At 39.4% G+C, this 19,497-nt stretch overlaps 1 protein-coding gene and 1 long non-coding RNA gene across 3 annotated transcripts in view; one reads left to right on the top strand and one right to left on the bottom strand.

Annotated features, from left to right (window-relative positions):
* GRM5 (glutamate metabotropic receptor 5) overlaps positions 1 to 12,417 on the top strand; it is a gene marked incomplete at both ends in the record, with an annotated part of 484,777 nt that extends 472,360 nt beyond the window's left edge. For both annotated transcript variants that reach the window (XM_080816131.1, XM_080816130.1), the window contains one exon: positions 11,487 to 12,417. In XM_080816131.1, the coding sequence (XP_080672257.1) occupies positions 11,487 to 12,417 (931 nt within the window). The remainder of the gene's footprint in view (positions 1 to 11,486) is intronic.
* LOC308350635 lies at positions 9,527 to 11,559 on the bottom strand. The gene is made up of 3 exons (XR_013967554.1): positions 11,463 to 11,559; positions 10,601 to 10,697; positions 9,527 to 9,647 (listed from the first exon to the last, which is right to left on the bottom strand). It is a non-coding gene; the product is annotated as an uncharacterized lncRNA (long non-coding RNA).
* Positions 12,418 to 19,497: the final 7,080 nt, after the last annotated feature.

Raw genomic sequence — 19,497 nt, 5'->3', positions numbered from 1 at the left:
CTGTTCAATATTCCACTCTCAGTATCCAAAAGTGCTCTGGGACTGTAGATTCAGTAAATCAATCAATAAGAGGGCAAGGAGAACCTTTCTGTATGTAGGCTGCCCTGTTTTAGGGACCATGGGGTGTTCCAGAAAATATGGAATCATCTCCACCCTAAAGAACTGAGAGTCTTTTTCTTTTATTTTTTAAAAAGATTTATGTGTTTATTTGAAAGAGAGTGCACAGAGAGGAGGGGCAGAGGGAGAGGGAGACAGAGTCTCAAGCAGACTCCATACTGAGGGTAGAACCTGACATGGGGCTCAATCTCACGACCCTGAGTTCACAACAATGGATGCTTAATCGAGTGCGCCATCCATGTGCTCCTGACAATCTTGATAAAGGTATAAAATTCATTCTGATGGAAACTGCAGGAGCAATTGGCTATATTAAGGTATAGTTATATCTATGATCCAGATAATAAGGCCCAGATTTGAATAAGGGAAGAAGAAAGCAACATGTTTCAAGTTCAGGTTTTTAGAATCCCTATTAGAAAACGTCACAAAATATATTCTGAAGAACGTTAGATGAGGAGGAGAGAAGAAAAGGCAGAAGTGGACATTATGGATCAAATTAGCATAGCCAACATTACATGCTCTGTGCTCTTCTTGGAGATTTTCAGTAAATCCTTACAAAACAGAGACTCGAGGGGAACTTGGATGGCTGGGCATGGAGCCTGCTTAAGATTCTGTTTCTCCCTCTCCCTCAACCCCACCTCCTGGGAAACCAGTGAGCACTCTCTGAGGGAGGAGGAAGGAAGGAAGGAAGGAAGTTAGGAAGGCAGGCAGACAGATGGACTTGAGAAGCTCCACAGAAAGCAGTTTAAATCTACTTAACTTATCTGACCATAGAGCCATTTATTCATGAACCACCCATGGTCATTCTTACTTTCTATACAGTTTGCCAACCAGTTTTATAAAAGCATATCAATCAGAAAAAAAAAAAAAAAAAAAAAGGAACGGGGCACCTCAGTGGCTCAGTTAGTTAAGATCTGCCTTTGGCTCAGATCCTGATCCCAGAGTCCTGGGATCCCAGAGTCCCACATCAGGCTCCCTGCTCAGTGGGGAGTCTGCTTCTCCCTCTGCCTCTGCTCCTCCCCTACTCGTTCTCTCTCTCTCTCTCACTCTCTCTCAAATAAAATCTTTTTTAAAAAAAGCAAAGGAACAAAGTTATAGATTTTTGAGTAACTTATAATAATTTCCTGAATCTTATTATAAGAATTTCTTAGGGAAATATTTTGGAAGTCTGACAAAAACTGAGTTCAGCTAATGTCTTGTGATCAGACTAGAAATGATTAACTTCAGTAACTGCCACAAATATAAAAGAATATAAACCAGATTCTTAATTTCCTTTGCTTATTTTTCCAGAAGAATCACTAATTGCTGTGCGTATATTCTACTTCTTCTTTCAGCCTGGTATAGTATATACGTAATATATACGTAATACATATGTGGCATAGTATGGCATAGGACCGCTTGGGTTCCCTGGCTCTCTGCTCTCAGTTTCCCTCAGTCCTCTTCTTGTCTAACATCCTTTTTGTTGGCCAAAAAAAAAATGGAGCTGCTCAAAATCTTTTGTAAGACTGCTGTCCCTGCCCATGAAATACATATATATGATAATTTAGTAGTTATATACAAATTAAGTATTTATATATAGAGAGAGAGACAAAAGATCCAATAGCTTATAATTACTTATAAAAGGGAGGAAGGGGAACCATAACTATCTCATAGAACAAAGGCCACAAAGAGAGCAATCTTGGAGTTATCAGTTCAAATTCTTGAACTCTAGAGGAAGAAGTCAATACTAGAGGCATACTTGCTTTTATTCCCACCACAAAATACTGATAAAATCTTGCAATGTCCACCTAAACTTATCACCATATTCCCGTTAGGTGGATAATACCAAAATAAGGACAAACTATTCAGCAGAGCTAAGTGCTCTGGAAACTTGAATCACTATTCCACCTAATCCTATATTTCATGAGTCATTTTGAATGGATTCCTTAACATAAGAATTATTTATTTTTAAAAATGTTACTTCACCACTTAAGGTATAAGGAATCTTTTTTCTAAGCAGAAATCATTTCTTCAGCAACTATTATCACAATCCTGGGACAAATGTCTTATTCTCCACTCCCTCAGTATTCATCTCTGCAATGTTCAGGTCAATGTTAATAGAGAGCTTTGGCATTTATCATCAGATCATTTTATGGATACAAACTTGGGTGTTATCATTTCCCTGGATGCTCCATTAGGATGTGTCTCATTAGCCCTTTAGTTTTTGTGTGTCCTTAGCACACAGACAATACCACATGTTGGCAATGACTCTGGATTTGAGGTCCGATTTGAGGCAGTGTTTTGCCTTAATTTGACTTGGGCACAGGTTCCATAAACCTCAGGTTTTGCATCTAGTGCAGGTTAATAATATCTGTTTATTTTTTAAAGATTTTATTTATTTGAGAGCAAGAGAGAGAGCAGGAGCAGGGGGAGGGAGAAGCAGACTCCCCACTGAACGGGGAGCCCAATGCGGACTGGATCCCAGGATCCTGAGATCATGACCTGAGCCAAAGGCAGCTGCTTAACCAAGCCTCGTAGGCATCCCTAATAATATGTTTATATGAGGCCTTCAAGGCAAATACAGAATTTGCTTCATTTCCCTAATACTCTCAGCCCACTACCCTGCACCAGGCACCAAACCAAGCATAGGAAATGCACATAGTCATTGCCCTTGGAGTGTTCAAGGCTTCGTGCAGAAACAGATTTGTAAATAAGTGATTAAAAATACCATGCAATAAGTGCTATGTTAGACAGCTGTTGTGAAGGTCAAATATAATAAAACAGATGGAAACACCTTGTGAGATGTAAAGTTCTATTCCAAGGAGAGATATTATCCTCCCAGGATTCTCCTCTTCTTAGGTATCAATCCCAATCCCATGCTTTATTCAAGCTTTAAATCAAGCTGGATTCCTCCACCAAGTCTTCTTGGTGGTATCAGCCAAGGGGTGCAAAATAGCCATGTCTTCTCTTGCTCCCTCTTTATGAAATTGTAATCTGGGCTTTATGGTAATTGCTGGAAGAAAATAATTTCCGGTTTGGATAAAAAAAATCCTCTAATCTTAGTTGAAGCACCTCAACTTAAGTCTAGAAATTATATCTCAGTACAAGGAGTGGTTTAGTTTGAGGTTTGAGCCCGGGGTTACTGAATTTTAAATTTAAAAAAATAGTTTCACTTGAGAAAGAAGAGACTGTGGTGATCCAACAGAATGCCTCTGCTTGGCACATGTTCCTGCTTTACAGCCCTTTATGGCCTTCGTTAGATGCTTTCTCCTTATGAGGATGGGGGGGAGGGGAGTAGCACCTAGAAGCACCGGGAACTTTAATAACCACCCCCACCCATGGACTGTGACCTGCTGAAAAAGCATCCTGTTAAACCCAAGCCTAGTTAAAATAGAACCAAGTGGTTCTCGTTCCACAAGGATTTTTATTAGGGACTAAATGCCTAGTTAAGAAATGATCTCTGAGGGAATTATCATAGAAGCAGGCTGCCAGTAGCTAACTCCCAGCTACTTAAAAGGGAGGCAAAAGTCCACTCCACAAGGTTGTTGGAAGGGTTTCCTGGGATTGAGCATGTGGCATTAGCTGTTTTGCCATATATGCAACACACATATTAATTGAATTTTGTTTATACGTGTTATTTTAACATTCCCCAGCCTTTAAGGCCCGTTAATCTCCACTTTATTTGCAAATCCTTCCTTGAAATTTCTTTCCCCAGTGAGCAACCTTTTCTCTGCATTCCTCTGATACCAATAGGCAAGGACAAATGTCGTTTCTTTCACAATAGTTTTCAGATCGGGATATTCCTTTCCGTCCTCATTTTTTCCCACACCTGTTATCATCTTAACACTGTGTCCCTGCACTATGAAAACAGCTTCTTAAATCTACCCTGGACACCACTCTTTTGCTTGTTTCAATCTTCTTGGTTCCTTATTGCCTGAAGGACTAATTAATTTAACAGATATTAATTAGGCCTTAACATATTCCTGAAGTACAGCCAGGACTGGAGCAGACAAGGAATAAGGTCAATGGATGAGTCTGCAGTGAGGTTTTAAAGCAGATTTGGCAGGCTTCCTACATTTGATTGTTTTTGTTGAGCTCCAGAAATATGGAATACCTAAAAGATTAAATAACACAAAAGAATTCTTAAAATTGAAGAATAACACAGAAAAGAACCCATGAGTATTTCGTTATATATGCATTCATTTATTGATCGAGTATGTAGATTACATATGTATCTAATAATTAGACCATATCTCTCTAGTTAAATATATTAGACCACTTCTCTATACTGATAAGAAGTCCGAGGTTAATTATTAATGAGTTATTAAAATAGCAAAAGAAAAGAAAAGAAAGAAGATCCTTGTAGGTCATGGGTGGCCACAAGGCATTTTTTTTTTTAAAGATTTCATTTATTTATTTGACAGAGAGAGAGAGACATCACAAGTAGGGAGAGAGGCAGGCAGAGGGCTGCCCCGCTGAGCAGAGAGCCCAATGCAGCGCGTGATCCCACATGACCTGAGCTGAAGGCAGAGGCTTAACACACTGAGCCACCCAGGTGCCCTAAGACATTTTTGTAGTAAACAAGAAAGTCCAAACTCTTAACCTGCTGATGCTTTATCCATCCCCATATAGGACTACTGCTTATCTTAGAATATCCTTTGTGGATTCCTGAACTTATGTCACTGCTGTCTTTCCTGGAGGGCAATGCCTACTGCTCTTTTTGGGTTTCGCCATAATCTACTAATTTTTCCACGTGTCGATACAATCTGTCTCCTGAGGCAAGCATCATTCCTTGGCCACTTCCCTCCTGCTAGAAATGATTTCTTCCTCTTGTGAAGTTTTGAATCCCTTGTGATCTGTACTCTACAGTACCCAATGAACTGACTACTTGTTCCCATGCTCCACAATCTCTCATTCTCCTTGTCCTCAGCACCCTTCCAACTGTCCATCTGCTTCCGTCTTTCAAGGACCTAGGGAAAAGATAAACAACCTCTTTCTATCAAAATACTAGGAGTAGCTCATATTCCTAGCCTTCTGCGTGCATCTTCTCTCTTGCCCTCTTTGAGGGAAGTCTCATGTCAGCAACTCTCTACCACAGTACCAAAAAATACTGATCAACCACAATCATTTGCCGACGTATCACATATCACTTGTTACCAATATCAGTTGAAATGTCAAAATTTGCAAAATAGTTATCCTTGACATTACACCATTCTCATTCAGTGGCATTCCAAAATAAGAAAGAAAATAAGTGTGCTACACATAAGACAACTGCCTTTTACTAGATCATAGCATGGAGGGAAAAAAGAGAGGCTAAAAATTGCTCTATGCTCTTTATTTATATGGTGGTATAAAGAAGTGCCTTCATCATCGAGGCATCCACTCATTATCCTTGCCAAGTGTAAGTGCTCGGGTCAACCTGTGTTATTTGAGTTAACAACAAAGAGTGTTATAAGGTGCTTTCTTGAGACTTCAAAGTATATGATTAAGAAGAACGAAGATATATGGTAATAGAGAACATAAATCAAATGACTAACTTATCGACTTAAAAATGCGTATCATCACCAGGTAACATCTGAGGGCTTGAAATAAGGACAGCTTACTTCAAAAAACAAATATGGGTGGTGTACTTTCATGAAAAGTGAATTGGAAATCATGAGATGGTATTGGTTCCCCGTTGTCATTTTCTCACTGCTTAACTTTGGGCAAATCGCCTATCTCACAGAGCCTCAGTTTTATTTTTGAAAGGAGGACCAAAACATGGATCCTATCTAACTTTGACAATCAGTGTTCCTAAAGTATTTTATAAAGCACGATGCAAATATAAGGTGATAGTGCTTCCAATTATTGTGTCATTATAGGTAATTCATTTCCATTTACTCAAGTGTTTTTGTCTATACGTGTATTTCTAATGCATACATCATCACGGCCATTTAACTTGTTTTTGTCAGCAAGATAGCTATTTACATCCATTTATGCTGTAACTGGGGAAATTTATATGGATGATTCTGCCATTTTCTTATATATGGTGTATTTCTCAGTGTAATTGTCAAAATCAAGATGTCAGATTTTAGGCAAGGCTCAGAAAGAAATTATTCCACCTAATGTAGACTGTCTGAATATAAACAATATCAAATTCTTCATTTTCTTTTTAAAAACGTATTTCCGTACTTTGTAATTCAAAGCAAATTATGGTAAGCAAAATATACTGATAAAGTTTAAGAAAATGTGCTGAAAATGGAACTGCAATTGGAAATTTTCTGCTTATAATATTCTTAATTCATGAAATTCTTTTACTGGCCTAGTATTTTCTGAAGTCATTCCAAAGACATATTTGCTAATGACATTACAAGCTTTTTAAATTTTTTTTTAAATATTTTTTTGTAGGGGCGCCTGGGTGGCTCAGTCGTTGAGAGTCTGCCTTCAGCTCGGGTCATGATCTCAAAGGTCCTGGGATTGAGCCCCGCACTAGCTCCCTGCTCAGCGGGTCTGCTTCTCCCTCTGCCTCTACTGCTCCCCTTGCTTGTGCTCTGTCTCTCTCTCTCTGTGTCAAATGGATAAATAAAACCTTTTAAAAATATATATTTTGTGTATTAGGAAGCTCATAATCTTACTATTCCTCTCTCCTGGCTACCTCTAAACTCAAAATCTTAAACAAGAGAGGTGTAGTAATGAAGATAATTTTTTCGTGAAAAGAATGTGCTAATTTTCAAAGGATATATTTGATTACTCTGATACCCTAAATCTGTACAACATGAAGGTACTACTAAACCATGTAACAAAAGAGAGGATAAAGGCATAGTTTTTTCATTCAGTGAAGTGTTCTGAGGATTTTAATTGTTTCTATGGCCTTAATAAAACCCTAAACAATTTTTCAGGAAAGAACCACACCGGCCATTCAACAGTCATTTTTAATTTTTTTTTTTTTTAATTCAACAGCCACTTAAAACGAACACAAAAATTCTAAATTCCATAGATTTTTGAATGGTCAAACTCTCTTTATTAACATTTGCCTCCTAATGATGGTTTGCCATGTCAGAATGCTAATTCCTACAGGTTTTGGCAGATGAATAGAGAAACTGGGAGAGGTCATTGAGCTGATATTCAGAGCCTGCTTGAAGTGAATAAATTATTTATGTGTCATGCATGGAATAGAAAAAGGAAGAATAAACTGAGAATAAGAGTAGATGGTGTCATTTTGGCAGACACAAACTGTAAACAAAAACAAAAAATGCAATCCTCAAATAACATTATCAAAATGTTCTTTTCTCCCTCCAGAAAAGAACCAATTGTATAGTAGAAAGAACATTAGAAAACATAGTTTTATATTTGGCAAAGGGTAAATTGGTGCCTGGAAAGAGCACACTTTTTACAGGTTTTTTTGGCCAAACTACCCTTTCCAGATGTAGCAAACCATCTCTTCTGTCTCTCTCCATTCCTCTCTCCTCCTTTTCTAATGCCTAAAATATTCAGTGGGGAAGGTCAAGTGCTATAGACAGGTAAGGAAAAGTTTGCTTTCTCTTGTCTTACCTCAGGGCCCTTAAGGCAAATGTATAATCCTGATCAAAAAAAAAAAAAAAATCTCAACAACAGCAACAATAATGGTTTTATCTCAACTGGTTGTAAGATTTGATGGTGAAGTTCGTAGAGGTGCTGTGCTTTATAAATTACCCTCATGTGTACTACCATTTGGATTCCTCCCAGAAATTATGTGAGGTAAGCAAGGGGAGGTTTATTTCTTCCTTTTTATATGAAAGAACAAAGAGGCACAAAGGTGTTAAGTGATTTGCCCACCATCACTCAGGGCCAGATCATACACCCACATTCTGGGGCTACTATCAATACTGCCTCCATAAACTTCCATCACTGAGAAATTTCACTAAAACAAATACACACACACACACACACACATACCTACATACATACACATACACATATATACATATATGTATATAAATTACAAAAAAGGAACAAATCCTTTGTGATCTTCATAGTAGATATGAAGATCTGTGTTTTTGTACTTAATTAATTAAATCTTTTATTTGCGTACACTGAGCACTACTGATTACAGTAAGTTCTATGAAAAGTAGAGAGATCCACAAAGCAAAAGAAATAGGATTTTTTAAATATTAAATGTTTTTTAATATTGAATTATTTTTAAAAAGTAATTCTAACAAAAACAATCAGTATAGATTTTTTGAAATGAAATGCATGTATCCACTCAATTATTAGTTCAAACATATTATGGAGCGCATGCACTGGGTACCCTGGCAGGATACAAAGAACCCTAGTTCTAACCTAGTTGAGGCGGGGTCAGAAAAGCATCTCAAGAAAAAGCAATTAAAGCAAAATCTGACAAAAAAAAAACAACAACCTGATAGGAAGAGCTTAGTCAAAATGCAAGGAAGAGACAGACAGGAGGGAGCACCATGAAAGAGCATTTCGGGAAGAAGTAAACTGTAGAATATTGTAGAATTTAGTGAAGTGGATGTGATCACTAAGTAGACAACTTAGCATGGAAAAAGACCACAGACCAAACCCGATGGAACAACCAAAAATATCTTATGGCTTTACCACATAAAATATTTTACTTTACACTGAATTCCCTGTTTCTCAGCCAGAGCTCAAAACCACATGAGTATATTGTTTTTATTTTCTGAAATGCAATATTCACATGGAATGAAGAAACTAACACTCTTAGATACCTTCTCCTTACAAGAACCTTTCACACCTGTACAGTCTGTCTCATTGAATCCTCACAACCACCTTTGCTAAATGACATCCTCTCTGCTTTTTACCAAGGCTTTCAGACTATTGTTTTCCAATCATCCAGACTGGCAGATCCAGGATTAGAACCCAGATTTTAGGTTCCTTTGTCTACTGAACTTTGAGGACACCACACAATGGTCCTGTTAGCTTAAGAAAATCCTATTCATCCAAAAAATGCTTATTAAAATTTCCCATTTTGGAGGAAAAAAAAAACCCTGTCATGACCCAAGGAATGAAAGGAAGTGCTCAGATTTGGCCTCCATTTCTCTGGTGTCTCCTGCATCCATTTCCATTCTATTGGTATGCAGCTTGTCTGGTGCTCTCTCTCCCATATGACCATAGACACTATGAGCAAAGGCATGGCCGGCAGCAATGTCAGTACTCTGTGCAGACTGGCTGGGTAGGATAGCTTCCTTCTCGCACATTCATCCAAAGGCTTTTCAATGTGCCATCATGTTTTTAGGCACCACTACATGTGATTCCAAAGACTGTCACCATTAATAGCCAGAGTTATGTTCCATCAAAACCTCTCTATGTCGGAAGCAAGAATCTTTCTACAGTAAAGCTTAGTAGGATAAATCCAGTTAGGCTTCTAGTTTCTAGCCCATGATTTGTATTAAAAGCGGCCTCAGCAACCTGAAAGATTAATTGTCCTTTCCAACATACCTGTTTCTTATCCTGCTGGTAGGAGAGAAAAGGGGTTGTTGGCAACCATCCTCCCAATGAAATCCCATAAATAGTCTGGCCCATTTCTTCTGTGTCATGTTCCAGAAGTTAGTAGACACCTGGGAAGAAGAAAGTAATGCACTAAAAACATAAAAGGTGGCAGGTCAGATTAATGCAAAAATGTAGAAACAAATCCGCAAAGGAAAAGTTAGGTTGGCAGGGCCTATTCTGCTACTGGGGATGCATGTCAGCCTCCAAACCTGGAAAGAATTTATCCATCCTTTGCAGGAAGAGGGGCAGAGGAGGAGGACATATCTCGTTCCAGAATTCTGAACGACACCAGGTTGCAAAATATTGGGTAGATTAAATAGAATGAGATCTCAGAGGAAGAGCAGAAAAAGGAAAACCACAAGGAGGAAAGGGACTGATGTAAAAAATGAGAAGCAGGATGGGAAAGAGGAAGCATCCTGTCATAAGAGCTGCAGAAATAGGGGTCTATTTTCACAGGTAGAGTGGATCTGGCAGCCCATGGCAGGTGGGCTCCAAATACAATTCAGACCCCTTCCTGGAAAAAGCAGTTCAGCCCTCCAGCAAGGAGGCCAAGGGAGCAATGGGAACCCAGAAAGAAAGGAGAGCTTCCTGCTAGAGTTTCTCGGTTTGGGAAACACCTGCAGTGTCTTCACTTTGGAGATGGAGTGCTGTAAAATGCATAGATCCTTGAAACCCAATCCAGACCATCAGAATCTTCCTGGGGTCCTGCCTGGGATAGTGGACAAATGCCCTATATGAGTCTTAGGCATGATTAAGTTTCATCAGCTCTGGCTAAGATGAGAAAACTGGGTGGCCAAAGCCTTTTGTTCATAGACTGCTCAAGGTTATCACTTGGTCACACCACCTAGGACAGAAAGAGATCCCCTCCCTACAGAGATCTTGGATTCCTTTGTCATGAGAAATCCCCAATATCCCCCACACTCTCTCCACAGAACATCCCTGAAGGTCTGGCCACATCCTCTGACCACTAATGAGGTTCCTGAGAGAGGATCTGTGGTTTCAGAAGTTGTGTCATATTTACCGGTAAGGAGGACATAGTCAGGACCTGAGGCTGAGGCACCAATTCCATCTTCATCAGAGGCGCTTTCAGACCCCAGGGTGGAAACCAAAATGGACTGCTAGGAGAAAGGGAAGAGGGAGAAAGATCCTAAGAAGTCGAGTGAGCCAGAAACACTCATCAAGACCCTAATTAGAAATCAATATGCGAGGTGCCAAAGTCAATATGCTCCCTCATAGAACTGTGATTCAAGCTATAAGCCTAAAAACAAATTTGGGAGGAAAATTTGGGTGAAGTAGAAACGCTCTAATTAATTAGAAATTTGTGTATGTGTTCAATGAATTTCTATTTTCCAGCAGATAAGCCAGGCTAACTAAAACCATGTTCAAAGTCTGGAGTTGCAAAAGAAATCCCTAGTCAAATACACCAATAGTTGGCTTGCAGGATAAAAAGTGAACTGGAACCACTGTCTATTTCCTGGTAACCCTTGACTCCTACCCTTTTACTCCCCTCTGATGACTGGGCTGGTGAGTTGAGGTCCTAGTGCTACCGTTTCCTTTCAGAGGCCGCCAGCTTCAGGAAGCCCGTGCCCAGTACCAGGCACTTCTGCACACCGCCACAATACTGCAAGGCTTGGTTTCCAGCTTTACGGCATAAGCAGCCCTTGCACTCCTGGGCGGGCTCAGAACTGCTGCTACATCTTCTATAATCTCCATCCTTTATCCTTCCTACTATCCCCTGCCACACACTTTCGTGTGAATGATAAACCGAAGGCCTCTTTTAAGACCTCCGCCCGGGGTGTCCTCTGAAGCCTTCTTTCCTGAAAGACCAGAAGTCCTTCCCAATCCGAGTCCCATCACCCGGCACTGGGGAACCTCCGAGTTACCTCTGGTCTCCCTTCTCTCCGCAGCTCCAACGGAAAATCCGTCACGTGGGCCCAGAACGAGAAGAGCAGCCGGGGGCAGCACCTGTGGCAGCGGCTGTCCATCCACATCAACAAGAAGGAGAACCCCAACCAAACGGCCGTCATCAAACCCTTCCCCAAGAGCACGGAGAGCCGCGGCCTGGGCGCGGGCTGCGCGGGCGGCGGCGCGGGGGCCGCGGGCGGCGCGGGCGGGGGCTCGGGGGCCGCGGGCGGCGGCCCCGGGGGGCCGGAGCCCCCGGACGCCGGCCCCAAGGCGCTGTACGACGTGACGGAGGCCGAGGAGCACTTCCCCGCGCCCGCGCGGCCGCGCTCGCCGTCGCCCATCAGCACGCTGAGCCAGCGCGCGGGCTCGGCCAGCCGCACGGACGACGACGTGCCGTCGCTGCACTCGGAGCCCGCGGCGCGCAGCAGCTCCTCGCAGGGCTCGCTCATGGAGCAGATCAGCAGCGTGGTGACCCGCTTCACGGCCAACATCAGCGAGCTCAACTCCATGATGCTGTCCACCGCGGCGCCCGGCCCCGGCGTGGGCGCCCCGCTCTGCTCGTCCTACCTGATCCCCAAAGAGATCCAGCTGCCCACGACCATGACGACGTTCGCCGAAATCCAGCCGCTGCCCGCCATCGAGGTCACCGGCGGCGCGCCGCCCGCGGCGGTGGTGGCGGCGGCGGCGGCCCCGCCGGTAGGGGGCGCTGCCGAGGAGCCCCCGGCGGCGGCCGGGCCCGAGGCTGCGGCCGGGAAGCCGGACCTGGAAGAGTTGGTGGCTCTCACCCCGCCGTCCCCCTTTAGAGACTCGGTGGACTCTGGGAGTACCACCCCCAACTCGCCAGTGTCGGAGTCGGCCCTCTGTATCCCATCGTCTCCCAAATATGACACACTGATCATAAGAGATTACACTCAGAGCTCCTCGTCGTTGTGAATGTCCTCGGAAACCACGCTGGCTTCCGCTGACGGAGCCGAGACCTCCCGCGTTCACGCAGACACAGTGACAAGCTTAGTCGCCTGGTTAAGAGCCGAGGTGGAAGATGCCAAGTGCACCCGCAACGGAAACATGAGATTAATAGTGCTATTTCACATCAACCGACGAAGACACCAACTACAAATCTTCTGGCAGATTTTCTTCTAGTGGCCTTAGAAAACACGGGCTTTTAAGAAACACTGCTTATCTTTTTGAGGGCTGACAAGGAGTCTGTTGAACCAGTTCCAAACCAAGTGCTTTGCTCTAGGGAAGCAATGAGCGTGAAACAGCATAATGGAGGGGGAAGAGCATAGTTAATAAGCAACTGTAAAAAGTTTTGTTTACTTTAATTCTTTTCCCAGAAGATTCTTTGATTCACCAAACATGAATGTACATTTTCTAACAAACTCAAAATCTGGGACCAAAACGTCAACTTTCTCTCTCTCTCTTTTTCTTTCTTTTTTCTGTCCTGTAAAGACCTTGAAAAGCAGTACCTTGGGCCTAGTAGTTACTGAGGCGTTGTTGTGAGTGTGTCCCATGCGTAACACACAACGGGATAATGAGTGCTGCGCTGACGTGTGCAGGACTTTTACCAGAGACATTCCTCTCCGATTTGGTTTGAAATCCTCTTCCAGAAGCCTGCATCCAGGAGTCCACCTAGTTATTTCAACTCACCTCCATTAACCAAGAAAACCAGTGGAAGATTTCTTGACTATTTCACCATGTTGCCAATCAATACTGGAGTAGCAAAAAAATATTTTCTGGAATACTGTTTTGTAATTCCCTCACTGGGGTACGTTGTGTAGCTGGAAATTCTCTTTATAATAATAATAATAATAATAATAATTCCTGAGCTCCAGCTTGGCTATCTCTTTCATGAAATGTGGCCACTCCTCCTTACGAATGCTGTTCCATTAGCATTGCCAGCTAAAATATTAATATATGCATTTGGGCTTCTTCATTCCTTTTCTTTGAGAACCTGATGCACAAAGAGCTCCTCTGTTCTTTTCAAGTCCCACCACTGGAAGAATGGTCTATAGACCCACTGAAGACAGCGTCATGGTTGAAGGGACTGTTGTTCAAAAAGTTAACACAATCTTAATACACTGGAAATTTTAAACTGTGTCAAGTCGGCTTAGCAGAGATTTAGCTACGCCAGTGAGCAGTGATTTTAACTTTTCTCGGCTGCTTAAATAGGGCAGCTATGAACTATGACAAATGTAGATTTTTCAAAGCAATACAGAATACTAAAACAGAGGAACCTTAATGAATATAAACCACACAGTCTTTCTTAGCCATTCCAAAAAGAGGCAAAGCAATTATTAATATTTCCTTTTTAAAATAATATGATTTTGTGCACTTCATACTGTCACTTTTTAAATACTGCAGAAAAGAGATTTAAAGATATAATAGAAATACATGTGCTTTAATAGGCTCATATAGGTAGTATTCATAGCTCGAGACCTGCATCCACTGTCATCTCTTTCTTCCTCCCATTACAGCTATCCTCAGGTGCCAAATGTTTCTTTTTGTTTGTTTGCTTGTTTGTTTTGGTTTGGTTTTGGTTTCGTTTTTAATTTTTAAATAAGGATAGTAATAAAAGGAGGAGGTATCCTATAAATTTAGAGTTTAGTTGATCTAGCCTTATACTAAAGATAGCCTTATGAAAAAGATTTGCTGAGGCAGAAGTATATTTTTAGCAGAAAGAAAAATAAATGAAACCTTTTTCTTTAGCTCAATATCCTTATTTTGGCATGTGTTTTTTATTGTACATCTACTTTAAAAAAGGAATTGAGGAATGGAAATATATCCATTCACGTAACTTATCATTCCCCAGTTTTAAAATTTATAATACGTATACTGCTTGACTTTCCTGATATTTGTTCTTAAATCTTTAAATCAAATCTCCCAGTATAAAATATTAAAAGCACACATTAATTTAGTAAAATATAAATTTTCAAAAATCAAACTTCCCATGCCGGATTTGAAAATAATGTCATCAGAGCACCCTGAAACCCACATGTTCTAATGAGACCCTTGAAAGAGTGAATTTAGCCAAATTTTATGGTTTCATTGAAAGCGAATGTCTGCCTCTACTTCAAAAACAAATGTAAATATTTTGAAACATTAACACCCCTCAATCCTCTTGAAAAGGGTAGCATTCACCTGGGGATTATCCTCTTGATTTCTTAAACATTGAAACCTTTCCAAATATACTCTACTGTCTAAATTTTAAATTCGCTTCTTAAACCCTTTGGTTGATTTCCATTTTATTCTGTATTGACCAATAGAAAAACAGTTTTAAAAACTTTCTCCATGAGCAAATTCCTCTTCTAAATTTTTAGTGACGTATTTCGTTAAAAAAGTATACTACCTTATGAGAAAATTCATCAGAAATTAAAATTTAATGCAAAATTAAATTTCCATCTGATAATTCTATATGAAATTATGATAAACTGTAATAAGAAAAATAATTTGTCCAATTGAAGGAGAACAATATGTATTTTTCTCTGTGTTTCTGCACCCTTTGCCATTTCATTCAGTACATTGTATAATACATAATATTATTCGTAATGCTTCCTTGGGATCTTTTATTTTGGAATGATGCTAGCTCTGTCTCTTTGCCAATTTTAATACCAGGTTCCAAGTAATAAATCTACAAGGAGAACTGAATATTCATTCTAGGGCTAGGATATAAACTTCGCAATTCATTTGGGTACCTATTTTCATTGAATTTCCTTGAAAACAGTCTGTTCCTGGTGTCCAGTGATAATTCAGTTGGACCAGCATGACCAAAAGGAAGGGGAAAGTACAGTGAAATGCTAAGATTCAGGAAAGTGACCCTACAGGACAGTTTGGTCCCAGGATGAAAGAAAGAAGACCCAGTTTGATCAAGTTATACGGACCATCTAAGCAGTTCACTCTCTCTTCTGTTTTGGGAGAGGAGTAGGGGCAGAGAAGAGCCTAAGTGGATTGGGAAGAAGCATCTCTCTGGGTGAGGGGTGGGGAACAGAGAGGGAGGACACAAAGGAAAACCATATGAGATTTGAAAGAAGCAAAGAAAAACAGTAAATCCCCGAATGTGCTAATCCTTGTTAGTTAAAGTCTTTCCCAAGCTTCTGCTGTTCCCAGCAAACCATCAGGAAGACTAGGAGCTATTTCTGACTGTGAATGAGTTGTTACAATGGCTCTGCTGCAGTTCTGTGACTTCCAAACCAGGAATTAAACACTTTTTAAGAAAAAACAAAAAACAAAAAACACTTCCTATGCTAGTCTCCCAGCAAAATGTACATGTTTTGGAGACTTCAAAAGTATTATCTGAGTTCACATTTAGCCACAGCTTCTTAATAACCCTTGAGCTGGCAGAATCTCTGTAGTTAACCATTTACAATTTTATACTGTGAAAAAATACAGATCAGTGAAAAGCATAAAGATAAATCAAAAGTCATTCTCAAGAGGGTCTGAGCCCTGGGAGATTCTCTACTGTCTGTTGAAGAATGAGGTATGTATAAAATAGTTGGCTGAATTTCACTGATCTTCCCAATGTGAACAAATATACTATGTATATTGTGTGTATTTCTAGAATTCAATGGCAGCTGCTGGTGGTGTTGTAATTAGAAATCTATATAGAATATAGATGTTTTAGAAAGATGGTGCCAATCCTAAAAGATTTGTGTGGGCTACAAGTGCTTGTATTTACTTTTTTCTGCACTTTAACTGATTTGGTTTTAAAATTGTGTGCGCGTATCTGTTCTTTTTCTGTTGTTGCAGCTTGTACTATTAAAACAATAGAGAATGTTAAATTATTTTGATGTGAATTGCAAATGATTTTTTTCATAAAGTTTAACATTTTTATCAGCATTGTTTTGCTTTGTACTTGTATAAATGTGTTTTCTTTTAGCATTTGAAAGTACCCTTGCCTGTTTCTCAGTTGTCTAAATCATGTTATAGTTGGTGTTTGTGAAGTCAGTTACTTTTTGAAAAATATTAAAAAAGAAACTATGGTATGACTTTAAGATTCTTCCCCTTAAATGTTTAGAATGTTGTCTTAATAGTGTTTTTCTAAGACCCAGAGAGCTATACTATTAATTCATCTTTAAATTCTGAGTGATCTACACATTTGAATTAAGGGATTTACATAGTAGCCTATGGACAATAGATTAAATTAAAAATGTAAACCAACCACAAACCAACCAGAGATGCTGTCCTCAAAGATATCTACAAACATCTTTTAAGACATATTATTTTTTTTAAACAATGAAGCATGTAGGGATTAAACCTTGACTTTGTGTCTGGAAATATAAATACAAATTATAGTTCCACAGTTATCTGTGTTGATAGAGGTTACAACATAAAATAATATAGATTATGGGTGTTTATATATCTGTGTATGTCTGGTTGTGTATACAAACATACACACATCTATATAGACATTTTACTTCTGAGTCCATCTATATATGTGTCTATGTGTGTATGTTTGTGTGTGCATGTATGGGCATATCTGTATAATTTTACGGGAAAAAATTACTTGTCAAATCACTTTCTACTTTGATGGATTCTTAAGCAAATTTACACTCCTTGAACACAGATTATCTAAAACGTAAAAGCATGACGTGTGGAAGAGAAAAACAATGTAGATTTTAAAACATAGCTTCTCTCTGCTTCCCTACATTGTATTATTTATACACATATAATATGTATATACATATATTCTTATACATATGGAAATTGATACAAAATATGTTTGATCTTAAAAAAGAAAACCATTTTGTGTGCTTTGTCAGATTCTACTGCTTCAGTGTCTTCTATTCTGAAGTAATATAAATGGGCATATGTTTATATAAACTTAGGGTGGAAGTGAGATACCTGGAACACATACAGCAAATCATTTTCTAAAGACCAAATGAGTCTTCTAAGACTCCATAGACTCACGGTAGGCCAGTCAAAACCAGCCAATGCAATAGAAATAGCAGTGAATTAAAAAATCCATCACCCTAGTGCATTTGACCTTGGAAAATTACCTTGAGCTCTCTATAACTCAGTTCCTCTTTTTTTAAATGCAGAAATGAATTATGATAACTGGTGGGATTTCTTTCATTTCCAGCATTCCTGGTACATGACAAATGGTTAGTAGATAAGAGCTTTTATTCGTGGCAACATGGAATTTATTCTACAGTTAATATTCAGCTTAGATATGTCATATCTAATATTTTTGTGGAACTATAAAAAATTCTTGTCCAACTTACAGCATATGTCACTGGGCAGGGGTGGAGAGGAAGCCTGTTGAGGTTGGAATTCATGCAACCTTGGAATTATCCATCTAAGATGACTTAGCCAAATGATCTTAAACACCACAGAAAGAATGCTTTTCTTCTGTTATCATCTATGCTGGATACTGGCCAATTTTTTGGTTATACTATACATGAATGATCAGTTTTTAAAAATAAGTCTCAAACATTTACTGTTTCAGGGTAGTCAGCTAGATACATAAGTAGGTAAATAGACAGAATTATATTAATGAAATTATCTTCTTAAATACAATATTTTTATTTTTTCTCAAAGTATTTTGAAATTCAGAATTAGTTACTACATTTTATCCTGTTCGTTATTTTTTTTATAAAGATTTTATTTATTTATTTGACAGACAGAGATTACAAGTAGGCAGAGAGGCAGACAGAGAGAGAGAGGGAAGCCGACTCCCTGCTGAGCAGAGAGCAAGATGCGGAACTTGATCCCAGGACCCTGAGATCGTGACCTGAGCCAAAGGCAGCAGCTTAACCCACTGAGCCACCCAGGCGCCCCTGTTCTTCATTTTTTAAAGAGGATTTTAGTAAATCCTATGAAGGAAACTTGTAGACTCAGCCTCTGTGACTATTCTTAGAGTCCTAAACAAAAAGTATTATAGGAGAACAGCCACATGAGCCAATATTTTTAATTAGATTTTACTCCAGACCAAAGACATTTATTTTTGCTGTGATATATGAGTCTTTTGAGGGACATGACCCATATAAACATTTATATAAGCAGACTAGTTATGTGGTATATATATCAGACACATTTGGCTTATTTATATATAGTTTGTATTTTTACCGGTTGACATAAAAGAAAGCTTTACATAGCTATCGTGTTTCTATAACAGGACAAATGTTAAATAATAAATTATATGAATGTTATGTCCATGAAAATTACATAATGTAGTAAATTGGCTTTTCTAAACTGCTAAGTAGTAACAGGTGTTTCATAAAATAAAAGATTTTAGAGTTTTAAAAGTTTGGAAAACACAGTAACTCTAAGTTAAATGACTACATTTGCTTCAGAACTTGCCACTCTTTTTTTTTTTTTTTTTAAAGATTTTTATTTCTCTGTTGGACAGGAAGAGAGAGAGCACAAGCAGAGGGAGAAGCAGGCAAAGGGAGAGGGAGAAGCAGGCTCCTCTCTGGGCAGGGAACGCAACACAGGTCTTGATCCCAGGACCTCAGGATCATGACCCGAGCCGAAGGCAGATGCTTAGCTGACTGAGCCACCGAGGCACCCCCAGAACTTGCCACTCTTTAAATATGTTAATGTACAGTAACTTTAGAAGGTTTTTTTTTATTACTATTTATGAGTAGTCTCCTCTGAGTAGAGTTTCATAGAATGAATTTTGAAAATACTGTGATATAAAATTTATAAATTGTACAAACTTTTCTTCTTCAGTCTTGAAAATTAATTGCTATTTCTATAATGATCTCCTAAGGCTTTTAGAGAAGAAAAAAAAAAAAAAAAGGATTGGTAGTGTCACCTTCAGAGCCATTTTATTGAGCCCTGGGAAGTCTTACTCAATTTTATTATCCACTTTCCTTCTATTTTCTGATTCCTCAGGTCTCTACCAGCACATTAACTTTACTCTCAGGGGTCACATTGAGGATTTGTTTTTTTCTTTTTCTTCTCTTTCTTTCTTTTTTTGTTTTTGTTTTTTGTTTTCATCAGATATGTTGGATGGCTTTCTCAGTTCCAACAGCTTTGGATGTGACACTATAGTATTGGGAGATATTAAGGAAC

This window comes from Martes martes (assembly GCF_963455335.1).
Source record: "Martes martes genome assembly, chromosome: 10".
Lineage (NCBI taxonomy): Eukaryota > Metazoa > Chordata > Mammalia > Carnivora > Mustelidae > Martes > Martes martes.
This window is presented reverse-complemented; position numbering and strand designations above follow the sequence as displayed.